The 15,571-nt window shown below is 40.3% G+C and overlaps 1 protein-coding gene across 3 annotated transcripts in view; it reads right to left on the minus strand.

Moving 5' to 3' along the window:
* ASCC3 (activating signal cointegrator 1 complex subunit 3) overlaps nt 1-15,571 on the minus strand; it is a 513,547-nt gene that overhangs the window by 119,292 nt on the left and 378,684 nt on the right. For all 3 annotated transcript variants that reach the window (XM_074948158.1, XM_074948157.1, XM_074948156.1), the window contains exons 21-24: nt 14,927-15,152; nt 7,525-7,679; nt 5,178-5,276; nt 3,044-3,212 (exon numbers count right to left, since the gene is read on the minus strand). In XM_074948158.1, coding sequence (XP_074804259.1) covers nt 3,044-3,212; nt 5,178-5,276; nt 7,525-7,679; nt 14,927-15,152 — 649 coding nt within the window. The remainder of the gene's footprint in view (nt 1-3,043; nt 3,213-5,177; nt 5,277-7,524; nt 7,680-14,926; nt 15,153-15,571) is intronic.

The raw sequence follows: 15,571 nt of genomic DNA on the forward strand, positions 1-15,571 counted from the left end.
GTTCAATTATGGGTCAGAAAATCCTTAACCTAATTTAAAATGCAGTGTAGATGCTGAAGCCCAGAATTTCCTGACATGGATCAGCTGACTCAAGTTGCACTAACCTGAAGTTTACACTGCTGTATAGACATACCCTAAGTTTCTTTCACTAATATTGTTTTTCAGCTTACTCTTCCCCATTGTGTTTTAAATTAATTTCCCTTGGAGATATTAACCTTTCATTTTTCCAGAATAAATCATATCGTATATAGTACTTATGCTTATATTCAGGTTCCTGTCCTCTCTGGAGTTTGTAATTACATCCACTTTAGTATGAATCGTTCACTAAGGCGCTGTGTACTCCCTCTTCCGGATAACTGGTTATACGCCTTGTCTATGCTTGCGGCGGTGTGTAGGGTATGCGTAGCTACTCGCTGCAATGAAAAGTAGGGTGGCATCTACACTGCGGTGTATAGCTACATGTGGCGTGAAAGGCTCTGGCAGTGGTGAGGCAGTGGGGAAAAGCTGCGGCAACTCCCTGCAACAAGGAAAGACAGGCAGTGAGGACCTTCCTCCTGCTAGAGCCTTTCCCCACTGCTGGAGACTTTCCCTGCGGTGGGAAAGACTCTGGCAGCAGGAAGGCAGTGGGACACTACACTGCTAAAAATAGTACGGTAGATGTGAAAAGTACTGCTTGGGCATGTAGACAGCCGTGTAGGATATATACCCTAAGGTTCAGGTGTGTATTTTCTTTACTCACTAAGCAGTGCCTCATTATGTACACTGCTATTTATACCCATGCTAGGGTGTGCATTGTCTGTACTTCTATGTGTCGCCATAAATGTAGACGTAGCCATGGAATGAACACAGAATATATGAGGTGTGACTATATCATATGTCTGATTAAACCATGCTACCTGAAAATATGCATCAATATAATAATGATAATCTTGTGACAATGCTAAAATATTTCAGAGATCTACTGTACTAAATGAGCACAAGAAAAATTGAAAAATAATCCAATACTTTACAAAATGTTTGTTAAGCCTTATAAGAAAGTTTGAGCTACCATTTAAAACCATTATCTATGATGTGAAATAAAATGGAAGAGCTGACAAGCTCATATCTAAAGCAACAGATAGTTCAGCTCCACAGACAGTCAAGGAGAAAAGGAACTGTTGGCTGAGTGAACAGGTGGGCCTATAAATAAACCTTGAGACATGCATAGTATGCCTAATGAAATTAATTTATAAAGAAGTTCAGTATAAACTGCTCTCCTCTGCCAAATGTTAGAGGAATGGGGGATCCATAATTTTAGAGAAACATTAAGACATAAGATTATGATTTTGCAGTCACATACGGAAAATATAACCTCAATTTAAGAAAAATGAGAAAGCACAATTTGGCTTATTTTTTATGATACAATAATACTTCTCCTGCTCTTTATGTTGAGCATGGAGTCACTAAAAAGCAGGAATATGTTAAGAAGAATTAAGCTTTTTGGAAGTGAAGACAAACATATTTAAAGTTAGTGATAGGTCCTAGTGAGCAGGTCCTCAAGGAATCAATCCTGAAGCACTTACACGAGAGGAAAGTGATCAGGAACAGTCAGCATGGATTCACCAAGGGAAGGTCATGCCTGACTAATCTAATTGCCTTCTATGATGAGATTACTGATTCTGTGGATGAAGGGAAAGCAGTGGATGTATTGTTTCTTGACTTTAGCAAAGCTTTTGACACGGTCTCCCACAGTATTCTTGTTAGCAAGTTAAAGAAGTATGGGCTGGATGAATGTACTATAAGGTGGGTAGAAAGTTGGCTAGATTGTCGGGCTCAACGGGTAGTGATCAATGGCTCCATGTCTAGTTGGCAGCCGGTGTCAAGTGGAGTGCCCCAGGGGTCGGTCTTGGGGCCGGTTTTGTTCAATAATCTTCATAAATGATCTGGAGGATGGTGTGGATTGCACTCTCAGCAAATTTGTGGATGATACTAAACTGGGAGGAGTGGTAGATACGCTGGAGGGCAGAGATAGGATACAGAGGGACCTAGACAAATTGGAGGATTGGGCCAAAAGAAACCTGATGAGGTTCAATAAGGATAAGTGCAGGGTCCTGCACTTAGGACGGAAGAACCCAATGCACAGCTACAGACTAGGGACCGAATGGCTAGGCAGCAGTTCTGCGGAAAAGGACCTAGGGGTGACAGTGGACGAGAAGCTGGATATGAGTCAGCAGTGTGCCGTTGTTGCCAAGAAGGCCAATGGCATTTTGGGATGTATAAGTAGGGGCATAGCGAGCAGATCGAGGGACGTGATCGTTCCCCTCTATTCGACATTGGTGAGGCCTTATCTGGAGTACTGTGTCCAGTTTTGGGCCCCACACTACAAGAAGGATGTGGATAAATTGGAGAGAGACCAGCGAAGGGCAACAAAAATGATTAGGGGTCTGGAACACATGACTTATGAGGAGAGGCTGAGGGAACTGGGATTGTTTAGTCTGCAGAAGAGAAGAATGAGGGGGGATTTGATAGCTGCTTTCAACTACCTGAGAGGTGGTTCCAGAGAGGCTGGTTCTAGACTATTCTCAGTGGTAGAAGAGGACAGGACAAGGAGTAATGGTCTCAAGTTGCAGTGGGGGAGGTTTAGGTTGGATATTAGGAAAAACTTTTTCACTAGGAGGGTGGTGAAACACTGGAATGCGTTACCTAGGGAGGTGGTAGAATCTCCTTCCTTTGAAGTTTTTAAGGTCAGGCTTGACAAAGTCTTGGCTGGGATGATTTGATTGGGGATTGGTCCTGCCTTGAGCAGGGGGTTGGACTAGATGACCTCCTGAGGTCCCTTCCAACCCTGATATTCTATGATTCTATGATAGGGTTGTTGTTAGCCTCAAAAATACAAACAAATCCATGACAAAAAATGAACCCCTCCCTACACACACTTTTTTCATTAAAACTAAGAGTTGGATTTCCACTATTGCATAGAAATAATGAAAATTTGTATTAGCAAGACTAGTTCAAACAAATCTTTAAGGAAACAAAACAATAAGGTTTCTAGTTATAACTTTACCTGTGTGAGGTGGATGTCTCTCTGGTAGAATCAGATGCTGAAAATTTATGATACAAACAGCCTCTGCTCCTAACCATCTATCAGATACAGCTCGAATGTAATATTGGGAAGGCAAAGGTTCAAAAATAGGGATTGTGAACACCAGCTGCTGAGCTTCTTTAGGAATGACCTGATGTAAACAAAGAATAGATAATCATTTTTTAACAGCGTGACAAAGTTCCTCCACCACCTTGGTGGGTCTTGCGCTTATTGGCGGATTTGCTCACCTTGGAGCTTCACGGCTGCCCTCAGCTTGGCCGGTTTTCTGAACCCACAGTCCAGGTCGACTCCTCCTGTGTCTGACCAGGAGTTGCGAGGATTTGGGGGGAACCTGGTCCCGCCCTCTAAGCTGGGTTCCAGCCCAGGGCCCTGTGCAATGCAGCTGTCTAGAGTGCCTCCTGGAACAGCTGTGCGACAGCTACAACTCCCTGGGCTACTTCCCCATGGCCTCCTCCCAACACCTTCTTTATCCTCACCATAGGACCTTCCTCCTGGTGTCTGATAATGCTTTCACACCTCAGTCCTCCAACAGTCCACGTTCTCACTCTCAGCTCCTAATGCCTCTTGCTCCCACCTCCTCACATGCACACAACAAACTGAAGTGAGCTCCTTTTTAAAACCCAGGTGCCCTGATTAGCCAGCCTTAATTGATTCTAGCAGCTTCTTATAGATTCATAGTTTCTAAGGTCAGAAGGGACCATTATGATCATCTAGTCTGACCTCCTGCACAACGCAGGTCACAGAATTTCACCCACCCACTCCTGCGAAAAACCTCTCACCTATGTCTGAGCTATTGAAGTACTCAAATTGTGGTTTAAAGACTTCAAGGAGCAGAGAATCCTCCAGCAAGTGACCTGTGCCCCATACTACAGAGGAAGGCGAAAAACCTCCAGGGCCTCTTCCAATCTGCCCTGGAGGAAAATTCCTTCCCGACCCAAAATATGGCGAACAGCTAAACCCTGAGCAAGATTCACCAGCCAGATACTACAGAAAATTCTTTCCTGGGTAACTCAGATTCCACACCATCTAACATCCCATCACAGGCCATTAGGCCTATTTACCATGAATATTTAATTACCAAAACCATGTTATCCCATCATACCATCTCCTCCATAAACTTACCGAGTTTAATCTTAAAGCCAGATAGATCTTTTGCCCCCACTGCTTCCCTTGGAAGGCTATTCCAAAACGTCACTCCTCTGATGGTTAGAAACCTTCGTCTAATTTCAAGTCTAAACTTCCTGGTGGCCAGTTTATATCCATTTGTTCTTGTGTCCACATTAGTACTGAGCTTAAATAATTCCTCTCCCTCTCCGGTATTTATCCCTCTGATATATTTATAGAGAGCAATCATATCTTGATTGGCTGCAGATGTTCTAATCAGCCTGTCTTAATTGTCTCTAGAAGGTTCCTGATTGTTCTGGAACCTTCTCTGTTACCTTACCCAGGGAAAAGGGACATGCTTAGCCTGGGGCTAATATATCTGCCTTCTATTACTCTCCTGTAGCCATCTGGCCCAACCCTGTCACAACAGCTAAAACAGTTTGCCATACTTTCACAAGCACAGGCACCACAAGGAAATAAAGTACATGCACAACATGAAGTACAGTATGTTCATGCATGTGTGTAGAAAGCATAGATAACAGGTAGATGATCCCTCCCTTTTCAACTTCAGGAGAAGATTCTACTTCCATTGGCTTCAAAAGGGGCAGGCTCTTGGCCATTAAGTTATTTTATGTATCTGTTGGGATGGAACAGCAATGAGTAATGTGTATTTACAATCCTAATAAAAAAAAGCATTACAGATTTGACTTTTCATCTGCAAATAACTGTCCATCAGAGAAGCCAGAGAAAGAGGCAAATCCTTTAATGGATTTTATTTTTGTAACAATACTAGTGAACACCCATGTCAAAGACCAATTTTAGCAGATGCATCAAGAACTGAAAGGCAGACAACAGATTTTGAATATTTGGCAATGTTATTGTATAAATTTCAGGTTTGGGACAACACAGAGGTTTATAATAATTATTCCCAAACTACCTGCCAGCTTTTTTTTCTTACATGCTTTGAAATTCTGCATAAGGACACAGTTACCTGCTTTTTCTGAATGACAAAATACTCTGAATGATAAATGTGATCATTAGTGGGGTCTTCCACCCAGATCCACCAGGGCTCTCCAACTGTGCCATGCACCTAAAAGAAGAGAAAAGGCTCCCTGGTTACAAGTACCCCATAGACCTCTCAGAATACACTGGATATTTGGGGATATATTTCAGTAAGACGTGGGTTTACTTTTTACATAGAAAATATGACAAAATCAGGAGAGCAATGTAAAACTTTTGATGAAACCCTTCCATTTGAAATTAGTCATCTATAATTGTACCGGTTTGATACATTATATATTATATAAGCAGGAGTGAATGTTCTGTGTCTGTGGGTTTTTCAAATCCTGGGTAATAACATAAGAAAACTCCATGTTTCTAAAACTAACTTGTCTTTTTATTAAGAGAACTATTTTCAGGTGCTGCTACTGCAGCTAGCATTCAAGCCATGTGCACACAGACAGACTTTTCCAAAAACTCTTTCCTCCAGCAACTTGTGATCCTCCCTCCAAGTTCCCAACAGGCTGCTACAGTGGAAATTGTTTTTATTGGACCCCTCTAATCTTTCAGGCAAGAACATCTATGACTACCAGCCTTGCATTAGATGGTGTGTTGTCTTACACACACTCATCCAGGGCAGAAAACGTACAGTTGATGGGTTCATAAGCCATCACTGACTGCATTTCAATTAAGTACTCGGATATTTACAATTCTGATTTTGCTGGTGCATTTTTAGTTTTATTACGGGTGGGCTTCCCTTGCAGTCAGTTTTTGTGCTGATGACAGCTGCCACTGTCGTCTTCTGGGCAGCTTACCAGCATAGTAGTAGTAGTATGCTGATGGGAAAGCAATTCTTTAATAGTTTGTCAACTGTTAAATTTAAAATTATAATGATTAATTTTTAATGATAATTAATTTAAATCATTGTAGTTATTTACTATAATAAAGTTTCTTTCATAATTAATGATAAGCTCATTGGATACAAACAGAGTCACAGCAAAGCAAAAAAGGCAGTAACATTTTCAGGATTTGATTAATACAAATATATGTATTTACATTTTAAGAGCTCCATAGTACCAACTGACACAATGTTTGTAATGTTTCCAAAGCAACCATTAAGGTCACAGCAATAAGCTTGGGCAAAAATCTATTTTCCCTAATGCTTCCTCTTTCCAAGTACAGACCTCTTTGGTATACTTTATGGTTTGCTTTGGGAAGGAACTGCTGTAAATGGATTCAAGTTAAAGAACAAGTATTCAACTGTTTTGTCCTTAATGATATATTGGCTCATCAGTACTGAACTTTGTATTGGTAATACTGATGCAAGATAGAGACTCAGCTAAACGTTTCAAATTATCTCCTTTTGTAATATAAAACAGTACATGTACAAAATTAAGTCACCAAAATTAGTTGGTGCAAGATTAGGTTAGGAATTCATTCAAAGATATTTTTGTAATCAGTCAAGGAAGTGAACAGAAAGAAACTGCATGTTATTTTGATCACCACTCCTTCTATTCCCAATCTAAGACAGAAAAGCTTTCCAAAAGAAAAAGTAAAAGCCCTTATGACCAGGGAAAGCAATTTTTTAAAAAGGGTGTAAATCTATTTTTAGAACAAAACTCTACTATATTCACTTTGTGGTCAAGATCAATTTGATACATGCACTTTTTTGCTTAACAAAAGGGGTAGGCTTTGAAAATGGAGTTCTAGAACCTGAAACTTAATCCAAGAACAGGTATTTAGTTGCTAGTTTTCAGAAGTACAACCTCTCCAATTTCATAAAGGTGGAAGAGAATGAGATATATGTGCCTAACAGAGAAGAAAAGCCTGTTTGTACCCAAGGCCTTATCTTCATGGAAGAGTTTTACCTTATGCCCATATAACAGCTCCATGTGGGCACTATTATTCCATTATAAGACTGTCTTTTCTGGTTTAGCTTAAACTCCTTCCAAAGTGACATAAGCTAAACAGAATAAAAGTGTCCACTTGGGGGGCGATGGTGGTATCATACAGGTATAACAATATTAGTTTAAATTCTCACCTTGTTATATTGCCTGTGAATAATTTTCCTATGTAGACAAGTCCTTACACATTAGAGCACACTTCATCCGATGAAGTGAACTGTAGCTCACGAAAGCTCATGCTCAAATAAATTGGTTAGTCTCTAAGGTGCCACAAGTACTCCTTTTCTTTTCTCATCTCTGTAGATCACATTGTCTTTATAAATAGTTAAAATGACCTTTTTACGTTATCCAAATAGCTAAATTCTCACTACAATCTTCACCTTAATTACTGAAAGCTGGAAGAGCGCTTTTCCCCAATCCCTTCTTAATTTTTACCTGATCATTCCACTTGAAGTCAGGAGTGATGTTCAGCCTAACACGGAGTACAGTACGTGTAATTGGCTGAATAGCTGCTTCCATTGTAATGGAGGGAATTTGATGGACACATTGTTTGACCTTTAACCCAATATGCACATGACGCAGCATGTGACCTGCAAAGAAAACACCTGGTGAAACAAATGTAGATTTACAGGAAAAATAATACAAATCAGACTTTTAAATAGGGTTTTAGAGAGGGATGTTATTACTTGCTTGTTTTGTGTGTAAATGACTCTCTTGATCTGGTATGTTGGAATATTTTGTAATACTTAATTTGAATTAGCAATTTACAGCTCAGAAAAAGACATTATTAACTCCCCTGCTGGCTTTTACCAATGGGTCAAAATAACTATTAAGAATTCATGCTGCATAATCTGCTATTTCAAGATAGTTTCCTTTTTCTTCTATGACTTTTTGACCTGCTAGTTAGAAAAACATATAGTCTCTTCTATACACATAAATACTAACCCATGAGGTGATATGATTTTGTTTAAGTTGATTCTTGACTACTTAAGTTGCATCAATATGAGGCACTTAAACTGATAGCTATGCATGGTGGTTGCACGGATTTAACTAAATTGATATGTAAATGGATTTAGTTAAAACTGTATAACGTTATCACGTAGACTAGGCCTTACTCAAATTAAAATTGATCTAGTTAAAGCAAGGCAAACTCCTCATGTAGACGCAAGCAGGTTTAACCCTTGCTTAAAATCAGTTAGCTCACATCTGTAAATTAAGCGCATCTACATTAAGAGTGTGCACCATTTTAACTAGATTGATTTTAAATCAATTTATTTAAATGGGTGCAACTTTTCCAGTCCCAAAATGCCCTTATTCTACTTATAATGTCCTTTTTTTTTTTTTTTTTTTTTTTTTTTTTTTTTTTACAGGCAAAAGCAAATCTTCCGAAGGCATATAAAATATTGATGTTCCTACAGTTCAGTTAGCTCAATAAGACTATACAGGCAGATCAGTTCTATAATGTGATGCATGTCGGTGAACCCTTGAGTCTGTGTGAAGATCCTATGCAGGTCTATGCAGTGATCTGCCTGCACACGTCATTGCAGAATTAGGGCCCATCTGCTGTGATGGTGGTGGTGTTATTTTAGACTTACAGCAAGAGAATGTTAAAAGAAAAATCTGTGACTTCTGTGACTTCTCAAAATTTCAGAATCATACAATCTGCTAACCCAAGGAATTGGCTGCTTAAAAATAGGCATTTTTAACTAAAAGAAGCATAAAACTTACTTGATTCGACAAAGACTTAAAATACTTTTTCAGAGAATACGACAACCAATTAAACTGTAAAAAAAACCTTTCCGTCAATTTCCAGGGGAAGACGCTTGATTTTCATTACCTCTTTTGTTTCAATGTGAAGGCTTTTTATTTTTTTAAATGAACTTGTTTCTGTTTAATTTTTAGGCAGATTGGATCCATGATCTGCACATAAAGTGCAGCATTTATTCCCACTGAATCATAGAAATGTAACGCTAGAAAGGACCTCAAAAGTTCATTAAGTCCAGGCCCCTGCAATGAAGCAGGATCAAGTACATCTAGACCATACTGACAGGAGTTTATCTATCCTATTCTTAAAAATGTCCAATTATGGAAATTCCATTATCTCCCTTTGAAACCTGCACCAGTACTTAACTACCCTTATAGTTGGAAAGTTTTTCCTATTATCTAACCAAAATCTCCCTTGACCCTATTACTTCCTACCCTTCCTACCTTCAGTAGACATAAAGAACAATTGATCACTGTCCTCTTTGTAGTAGATCTTAACATATTTGAAGACTTATCAGGTCCCCAATTAATTTTCTTTTCTCAAGACTAAATATGGGCAGTTTTTTTTAACCTTTCCTCACAGATTAGGTTTTCTAATTTTTTTTTAAAATCATTTTTGTTGCTCTTCTCTGGATTCTCTCCAAATTTACCACAGATTTCCTGAAATGTGGCACCCAGACCTGGACATAGTACTCCAGCTGAGGCTTTACCAGGGCCAAACAGAGAATCATAGACTATCAGGGTTGGAAGGGACCTCAGAAGGTCATCTAGTCCAACCCCCGGCTCAAAGCAGGACCAATCCCCAACTAAATCATCCCAGCCAGGGCTTTGTCAAGCCTGACCTTAAAAACTTCTAAGGAAGGAGATTCCACCACCTCCCTAGGTAACGCGTTCCAGTGTTTCACCACCCTCCTAGTGAAAAAGTTTTTCCTAATATCCAACCTAAACCTCCCCCACTGCAAATTGAGACCATTACTCCTTGTTCTGTCATCTGCTACCACTGAGAACAGTCTAGAGCCAACCTCTCTGGAACCCCCTTTCAGGTAGTTGAAAGCAGCTATCAAATCACCCCTCATTCTTCTCTTCCGCAGACTAAACAATCCCAGTTCCTTCAGCCTCTCCTCATAAGTCCTGTGTTCCAGTCCCCTAATCATTTTTGTTGCCCTCCGCTGGACCCTTTCCAATTTTTCCACATCCTTCTTGTAGTGTGGGGCCCAAAACTGGACACAGTACTCCAGATTTCAGAGTTAACAGCCATGTTAGTCTGTACTCGCAAAAAGAAAAGGAGTACTTGTGGCACCTTAGACACTAACCAATTTATTTGAGCATAAGCTTTCGTGAGCTATAGCTCACTTCATCGGATGCATACTGTGGAAAATACAGAAGATGTTTTTATACACATAAACCATGAAAAAATGGGTGTTTATCACTACAAAAGGTTTTCTCTCCCCCCACCCTACTCTCCTGCTGGTAATAGCTTATTTAAAGTGATCACTCTCCTTACAGTGTGTATGATAATCAAGGTGGGCCATTTCCAGCACAAATCCAGGTCCCCCCCCCCCCAAAAAAAACAGGAGAGTGGGTTTGTTTTGGGGGGGGGAGGGGGGGGAGAAAACCTGGATTTGTGCTGGAAATGGCCCACCTTGATTATCATACACATTGTAAGGAGAGTGATCACTTTAGATAAGCTATTACCAGCAAGAGAGTAGGGTGGGGGGAGAGAAAACCTTTTGTAGTGATAAACACCCATTTTTTCATGGTTTGTGTGTATAAAAACATCTTCTGTTTTTTCCACAGTATGCATCTGATGAAGTGAGCTGTAGCTGACGAAAGCTTATGCTCAAATAAATTGGTTAGTCTCTAAGGTGCCACAAGTACTCCTTTTCTTTTTGCGAGTACTCCAGATGAGGCCGCACCAATGTCGAATAGAGGGGAATGATCACGTCCCTCGATCTGCTGGCAATGCCCCTACTTATACAGGCCAAAATGCCATGGGCCTTCTTGGCAACAACGGCACACTGTTGACTCCTATCCAGCTTCTTGTCCACTGTAACCCCTAGGTCCTTTTCTGCAGAACTGCTGCCCAGCCATTCGGTCCCTAGTCTGTAGCGGTGCATGGGATTCTTCCGTCCTAAGTGCAGGACTCTGCACTTGTCCTTGTTGAACCTCATCAGATTTCTTTTGGCCCAATCCTCCAATTTTTCTAGGTCCCTCTGTATCCAATGACTACCCTCCAGCGTATCTACCTCTCCTCCCAGTTTAGTGTCATCTGCAAATTTGCTGAGGGTGCAATCCACACCATCCTCCAGATCATTTATGAAGATATTGAAGAAAACCAATCCCAGGACTGACCCTTGGGGCACTCCGCTTGATACCGGCTGCCAACTAGACATGGAGCCATTGATCACTACCCGTTGAGCCTGACAATCTAGCCAGCTTTCTATCCACCTTATAGTCCATTCATCCAGCCCATACTTCTTTAACTTGCTGGCAAGAATACTGTGGGAGACCGTGTCAAAAGCTTTGCTAAAGTCAAGGAACAACACGTCCACTGCTTTCCCCTCATCCACAGAGCCAGTTATCTCATCATAGAAGGCAATTAGATTAGTCAGGCATGACTTGCCCTTGGTGAATCCATGCTGACTGTTCCTGATCACTTTCCTCTCCTCTAAGTGCTTCAGAATTGACTCCTGGAGGACCTGCTCCATGATTTTTCCAGGGACTGAGGTGAGGCTGACTGGCCTGTAGTTCCCAGGATCCTCCTTCTTCCCTTTTTTAAGATGGGCACGACATTAGCCTTTTTCCAGTCGTCCGGGACCTCCCCTGATCGCCATGAGTTTTCAAAGAATAATTATCTCCCATGTCTTGCATACGCTTCTGTTAATATAGCCCAGCATATTAGCCTTTTTTGCAACTGCATCACATTGCTGACTCTCATTCAATTTGTGACCCACTATAAACCTGATTGCGTTCAGCAGCAGTACTATTACCACTACAGCCTATCCAGTTCCTCCCCATTTTGTAGTTGTATATTCGGTTTTTCCTTTGTAAGTGTCGTAATTTGCACTTGTCTTATCTGAATTTCATCTTGTTGATTTCAGACCAATTCTCCAATTTATCAAGATCATTTTGAATTCTAATCTTGTCTTCCAATACTCCAAAGTGCTTGCAACCCCTCCCAGTTTGGTGTCATTTGCAAATTTTATAAGCATATTCTCCACTGCATTATCCATGCCATTAATGAAAATATTGAATAGTACCTGACCCAGACAAAAACCCTGCAGGACCCCATTAGATACATCCACCTAGTTTGACAGTGAACTGTAGGAAACTATTCTTTGAGTATGGTCTTTCAACAAGTTGTGCATCCACCTTGAAGTAATTTAATCTAGACCACATTTCCTTATGAGAATGCCTTGTTACTCTGTACCAGAAGACTTTCTAAAATCAAAATCCATCATGTCTATAGCTTCCCCCCATCCACTAGACCAATAATCCTGTCGAAAGAAATAAGGTTGGATTGTCATGATTTGTTCTTGACAAATCTATGCTGGCTCTCTCTTATTACCCTATTATCCTGAAGTCTTTCTCTATCTCCCATTAGAATAGGGTGTGACGTTATTGACATAAGCTGGGACCGTATAGATCATTGTTGCAACCAAAGTCCTGTAGTGGCACCAAATCTTGTATAAAGTTGGTCAAATGAGGTGTCTAAGACAAGGTTATGGTTTGCTGGTTATGATTATGCTGTCTATATGTGTGTATCATTTTTATAGTTAAAGTTATGAATATTGGCTGTATACTGTCTGTACTTCAAACTTGTGCTATGCTTCTGGGGAACACTCCAGACAAGTTGGTGTCAGCTCTGCCTAGCCTGCTTGATGGCCCATTAAGGACCATCAGCTATACAAGTGACCCATTGAGAGAAGGCAGACTCGCCTTATGACTCAGCAAGGTATGCAGGGACATGCCTATGGACAGAACTCTGAGGTTTTTCCAGGCACTGTGATGGACAGTTTGTCTTTGAAACAAAGAAAGAAAGACCACATGGCAAGAGAATATAAAAAGCTGCTACAGCTCCTCCATCTTGTCTTCAATCCTGCTTCTTACCTCTGGAGAAACTTTACTACACTGAAGCTTTGAACCAAGGACTGAAAGACCCATCCCCAGCTGTGGATGTACTCCAGAGACTTGATTTGAACCTACAGTATATTCTATCACTGCTGCAAGCCTGAACCAAGAACTTTGCCATTACTGTATGTAATTGATTTCATTTAACCAATTCTAGCTCTCTCCTGTATCTTTTTCCTTTTATGAATAAACCTTTAGATTTTAGATTCTAAAGGATTGGCAACAGCATGATTTGTGGGTAGGATCTGATTTGTATATTGAGCTGGGTCTGGGGCTTGGTCCTTTGGGATTGAGAGAACCTTTTTTCTTTTACTGGGGTATTGGTTTTCATAACCATTTGTCCCCATAACGAGTGACACTGGTGGTGATACTGGGAAACTGGAGTGCCTAAGGGATTTGCTTGTGTGACTTGTGGTTAGCCAGTGGGGTAAAACCAAAGTCTTTTCTGTTTGGCTGGTTTGGTTTGCCTTGGTGTGCACAGAAACCCCCGCCTTGGGCTGTAACTGCCCTGCTTGAAGCAATTTGTCCTGAATTGGCACTCTCAGTTGGGTCCCGCTAGAACCAGCATCGTTACATAGGGATGCTGGAAGGGTTTCCCTGCCAGCCAACTCCTCTCTTTTTTACTTCAAGTCACCCTGCTACTTAGAAGTGGTGTGGGGGCTCATATTGAAATTAATAGGGAGAGGTGCTGAAAACAAGCTACCAGCCTGAAAATGCTTTCTTTCCATATTTCAATGTGGCACTGAATTCTAAATTAAGAAAAAGGATGGCTGGCAGGCCAGCAAATGCTTTCCCTCTCTCTCCAATGTCTTGGAGGGAGGGAGACAGATAGAAAGAAAGCAGATAGGGAGAAGGACATTAAATAAGTAACAGCTCTCAGGGATGCACTTTGTATTTTTCCTAGGCATTTATAGGACTATAGGACACCCATTACCACAGTATCTAATCACTAATAATCTATTCCCATGTTCAAATACTAGACTCCATCTGCTTACACACGAAAAGTAGTCCATTTAAAATATAACTATGCATATTCTATAACATGTAGAAACATACCTAAACTCAAAATTCAATGCTAAGTGCCATTCACACTGAAATTTAGGAGAGTGAAACTCTTTCCATGTCTTTTAATCAAGCATCTTGTGTTCCAGAAAACTCATAGGGCAGCTTTCTTTAAAAAAAGAGCAGGGCCATATTCACTGCCATATTATACTAGTATTAAGCACTGAAATAATACTGTGAAAGTACAAATTGATTTATTATAATACATAAGGTACAGATGCTGATCTGAAAAGCCACAGAATACACACACATACATAGATACTATATTTGTAACAGATAGAGTTGAAAGTGCCCCAACCCTGATTATTCTATAACAAAAATGCTGTTAAAAGTATCACCTTGGACCAGAGGCCTGGAAATGCAGACTGAAGTCCAGGATCTAAAATATCCCTCCAAAGTAAGGGTAACAAGTTAAAAAGTATTCAAAATAAAGAAAAATTCTTCTTAACTCTCTCCCTCTGACCCCATCAGTTGGTGGCTAGCTAATGCATAAGCGATTATATACACCTTCTTATATTGTTTTTATTCCTATAAATGTAATTGTGGATGTCCTCATTACTGATATATATCAAATCCTTTACTAAACTCCACTAAACTCTTGGCTGGAATGATAATCTTGTGGCAATGAACTCCTCAGGTTAAATGAAAATGAATGCGATCATTCAGAAGCAGGCATGAACCACTTATTGGTAGCGTCCTTTGTTATAATTCCCCACTTTCACTCTTTTTCACATAAACAATATTCAAGTTGTAAGTAATGAAGGACCTGGTTTGTCAACTGTCAGAAATCAATGGGATTAATAGCAAGTTCCTACTCAATGTAAAGAGAAGAACATAGAGTCCAATGTTTAAACAGAACATTGCTTATTATGTTTTTTACCTATTTCATCTTTCCTCATGTCCTTCATCTTATCTACAGAGAGATTCTTTTCCTCCAGCTTTGCGAGGACTGATGGTGGCAACACTGAGAACTGTCGCAAAGGGTTGGTCCAGCCCCACAGCCGCTTGTCAATGACTTTGCTGAGGTTCAGTAGCCGGTACGTCATTGCAGGCCATCGTTTCCTAAGAGCAACCTCAAAAAGGGCTCGAACAATCCGAGCTGCATTCTACAGAGTGAAACATCGAGACGAAGAAAAATATTAGATTCAGATCAAACATTTCTCATTGGATACCGCATCTATACTATGTTTTTTCCTATCAGACTCCCAAAACAACATATTTTTATTGTTAAGTTTTAGCTAAAATATTCTTGAAAATTTTGGGTTAAAGCCCAATCTGGTAGTCAGAAGAAGTAGGTTCAATTGCTAGGTCTGTCGCAGGATTCCTGTCCTTGGTTTTGATCATAGTTACACCAGCACTCAGGGGTTTTGCTCACTATGTCTCAATGACTTCTCAATCACTTTTACTTAGTTTATAAAAATGTTTGCTTTCTTCTTTTATTTGCATTCCCTGCAAACTTAACTTAGAATCTCAACATCAAGATTAATTCTTCATAGACTGTAGATAAAAAATAATCTATCCATCC

This window comes from Natator depressus, chromosome 3, assembly GCF_965152275.1.
Source record: "Natator depressus isolate rNatDep1 chromosome 3, rNatDep2.hap1, whole genome shotgun sequence".
Taxonomy (NCBI): Eukaryota; Metazoa; Chordata; order Testudines; family Cheloniidae; genus Natator; species Natator depressus.